At 65.1% G+C, this 2,852-nt stretch overlaps 1 protein-coding gene across 1 annotated transcript; it reads right to left on the reverse strand.

The window, feature by feature from the left end:
- Positions 1 to 1,108: 1,108 nt before the first annotated feature.
- TMEM271 (transmembrane protein 271) lies at positions 1,109 to 2,227 on the reverse strand (the record flags this gene model as incomplete). Its single annotated transcript, XM_079700679.1, has 1 exon — positions 1,109 to 2,227. One exon carries the CDS (start codon positions 2,225 to 2,227, stop codon positions 1,109 to 1,111), a length of 1,119 nt encoding a protein of 372 aa, XP_079556805.1.
- Between the last annotated feature and the right edge of the window lie 625 nt (positions 2,228 to 2,852).

A 2,852-nucleotide genomic window follows, 5' to 3' on the forward strand; every position in this document is an offset into this window, starting at 1 on the left:
CTGGCTCCCAGTCAGCGCACAAGACTGGGTGGAAACACTTCACCATCATTTGGAACGCATTTCATATTGCATGTGTAAACATGCACACACATGCATATCCTAATGATTTGAAAGTATGATCTTCACATCAATTAAGGCTATTTAAGGGGTATATTTCAAATGAAATGCTATAATATTCAAAATCACCAGATTAATGAATTAATCAACAGGATAATAATCTTTGCCAGAAAAACTATGACTGTGATTTTCCAGAATAGGATTGGATTGTTCATGTGTATTAACCAAAATAAGCTCAGCTTTGCTGTAAAAACCCCATCGCCAGTTTCCAGAAAAAGAAATTGTATGGGACCTGATATACACACAGAAATTTAGCCTCAGAAAGAGGTTGGATTTAGTCAACCAACTAGCATAATACAACTGTTCAAACTCAACATTTGTCTGACAAAATTCAATCATTTCCCCCCAAAACGGATTTGTGTCGACATCCTCTAACCCCAATTTGATGAATATCTCCAATAACATGGCAATTAATTTAATAAAGGAACTCACCAATTTTAAATTGCAATAAATTTACCAAACATTTTCACTGTTTATGGAGAGCTTTACAGTAAGAAAGTATCAACAAAAGCAGGCACATCCGTGTACAAAGTGTTGCTGTTGGGTGCTTCTTCACTTCTTCCATTCCTAAAGGACCAGCTGCTCTGTCTTTCTGTCCTCTCAGCGAGCGTTCGTCCCGCCGCGAAATCACCCTCTCTGGGTGAGCTCTCACTCGGGTCTCGGAGGGCGCCCAGGGAACGCGCCCAGGGAACGGACTTGCCAAAGAGAAGTGCGGTGGGGCGAGCCAACCCCAAAACATTTATTGTAAACTTTAAAATGGAGTCCGGATACGAACAGACACAGAAAAGAAGAGAAACCTCCCAGACACAGAAATAATCATACTGGAGGGCCAGTCTCGTGGCGGGGGGCCCCAAGAGGCGCTGGGCCAGACCTCCCCTGAAGATGCGTCGCCACGGAGAGGCCTGGCTTTGCGCCCCGCCAGCCCCCGACCTCCCTCGCTGCGGTGGCGGGAAGGAAGGCGGCCGCAGTACATCCGGATCGGCCCGGGGGCTCAGCAGGCCCGGCTCGGCTCCCAGGGGCGCGCCGCCTCGCAGGGCGGCCGGCAGCAGTAGGGATAGGAGGCATTGAGGTCGGGGTCCGAGGGCGCGTACCCCGGCAGCTCCACAGACGGGTGCCCCCCGCAGCACACCTCCACGCCCGCCTCGTCAAACGCGTGGAAGACGCCCACGTTGATGTAGGAGACCGAGTGGCGCGCCGCGAAGCCCGCGCAGTCCCCCGGGGCGGCGAAGTCCGACTCTTCCGGGGACAGGATGGAAGCCTCGCTCGGCCGCTGCTGCAGCCTCCGACCCCGCCGGCCCCGTCGGCCCCGCCGCGCCCGGGAGGCTGGCGGCTGCGCACGGAACCCCGGGCCGCCGCGGGGCCGCGCCAGGGCCCGGCCTCCCTTCCGCCGGCCGCGCCGGCCGCGCCGGGCCTGCGAAGACTTGTAGTTCTTGACCAGCAGGAGGCTGAGCAGGCCCAGGAGGCACTCGAGCGAGTTGAAGACGGTGGAAAGCACCAGGCCGCGCTGGTAGTCCTTCAGCTGGCGGCACTTGGCGGACGTGGCGCTGTCCAGGGTGCTGCGGCCGCGCGGCGCGCCGGGGGCCGCGGCCGCAGTGCCCGGGGCCGGGCCGGGGGCCGCGGCCGGCGCCCGCGGGGGCAGGCAGTAGTGGGAGTACTTGCGTTCCACTAGGGACACGGTGTCGCCGTCGATCACGGCGCCCGCGAAGGCGCTGAGGACCCCAAGCATGAAGACGAGAACGCCGAGCAGGAGCAGGTTCTGGCTGTTCACCCGCCCCGAGGACCCGGCTGCGCTCCCCGGCTCGCCCGGCGCAGCCTCCGGAGCCCCTGCTGGGGCCGCGGGGACCCCGAGCCCCGGGCCCGGCCCCGGCCCCGCGAGGGGGGCGTCCCGGGGCCCGCAGCAGAGCAGGGCGGCGCCGAGCAGCGAGAGGCCGGCGGCCAGCAGCAGCCCCGAGTAGAAGGCGCCGGCGGCCGCCCCCAGCCGGAACGGCTCCCCGCGCAGCTCCGAGCCCAGCGAGAAGCACTTGAGGCCGACGGCGGCGGCACTGAGCGCGCAGGCGAGCAGGAGGCAGGAGGAGAGCGCGGCGCAGGCCCCGCGGATGCTGCACTTCATCCTCCGCGCCCGAGCCGGCCCGCACCCCGCGCGCCCGCCGCCGCCCGCCGCCGCCCCCGCCGCCTGCGCCTCCTCCCGGCGCCGCGCGGCCGGACCGCCGGCCTCCTCCTCATCCTCCCGCGTCCTCCCGGGCCCGCGCCGCCGCCGCCGCCGCCGCCGCCGCCGGAGCCCGCATCCTCCGCCTCCCGCCGCCGCCGCGGCCCCGCGCAGGGAACCGATGCGACGCGGAGGACCGCAGGACGCGCGCACCCACTCCCCAGCCCGCGGCGCCCCTCCCAGGACGCTCAGCTCCCCCCCCACCCAGCCGCGGCCCGGTGCGCCAGGCCCAGGCGCCGCCCTCCCCCCTTCCCCCTTCCCCCCAACCCCCAACCCCCGTAGCCCCTAGGATACCCCTCTGCTGCCTCCCCAAGGAGAGGTGCCCGCGCGCCGCGTCTCTCCGCCTTCCTCCCCCTATCAGCGCCCCTGGCCTCTCTGGGAACACCCCCCCACCCCTGCCTCCCTCCCCTGATGCCCCCAGGCCCCACCTCCGGCACCTCCCACCTCTCGAGACCCTGCGTTTGCGCTCCCTTGGTCACAGGGCTGGGGTCTCACTCGATGCCCACCGGCCCGCTAGAAATCAGGAAGC

Source organism: Hyperoodon ampullatus, assembly GCF_949752795.1.
Source record: "Hyperoodon ampullatus genome assembly, chromosome: 1".
NCBI lineage: Eukaryota > Metazoa > Chordata > Mammalia > Artiodactyla > Ziphiidae > Hyperoodon > Hyperoodon ampullatus.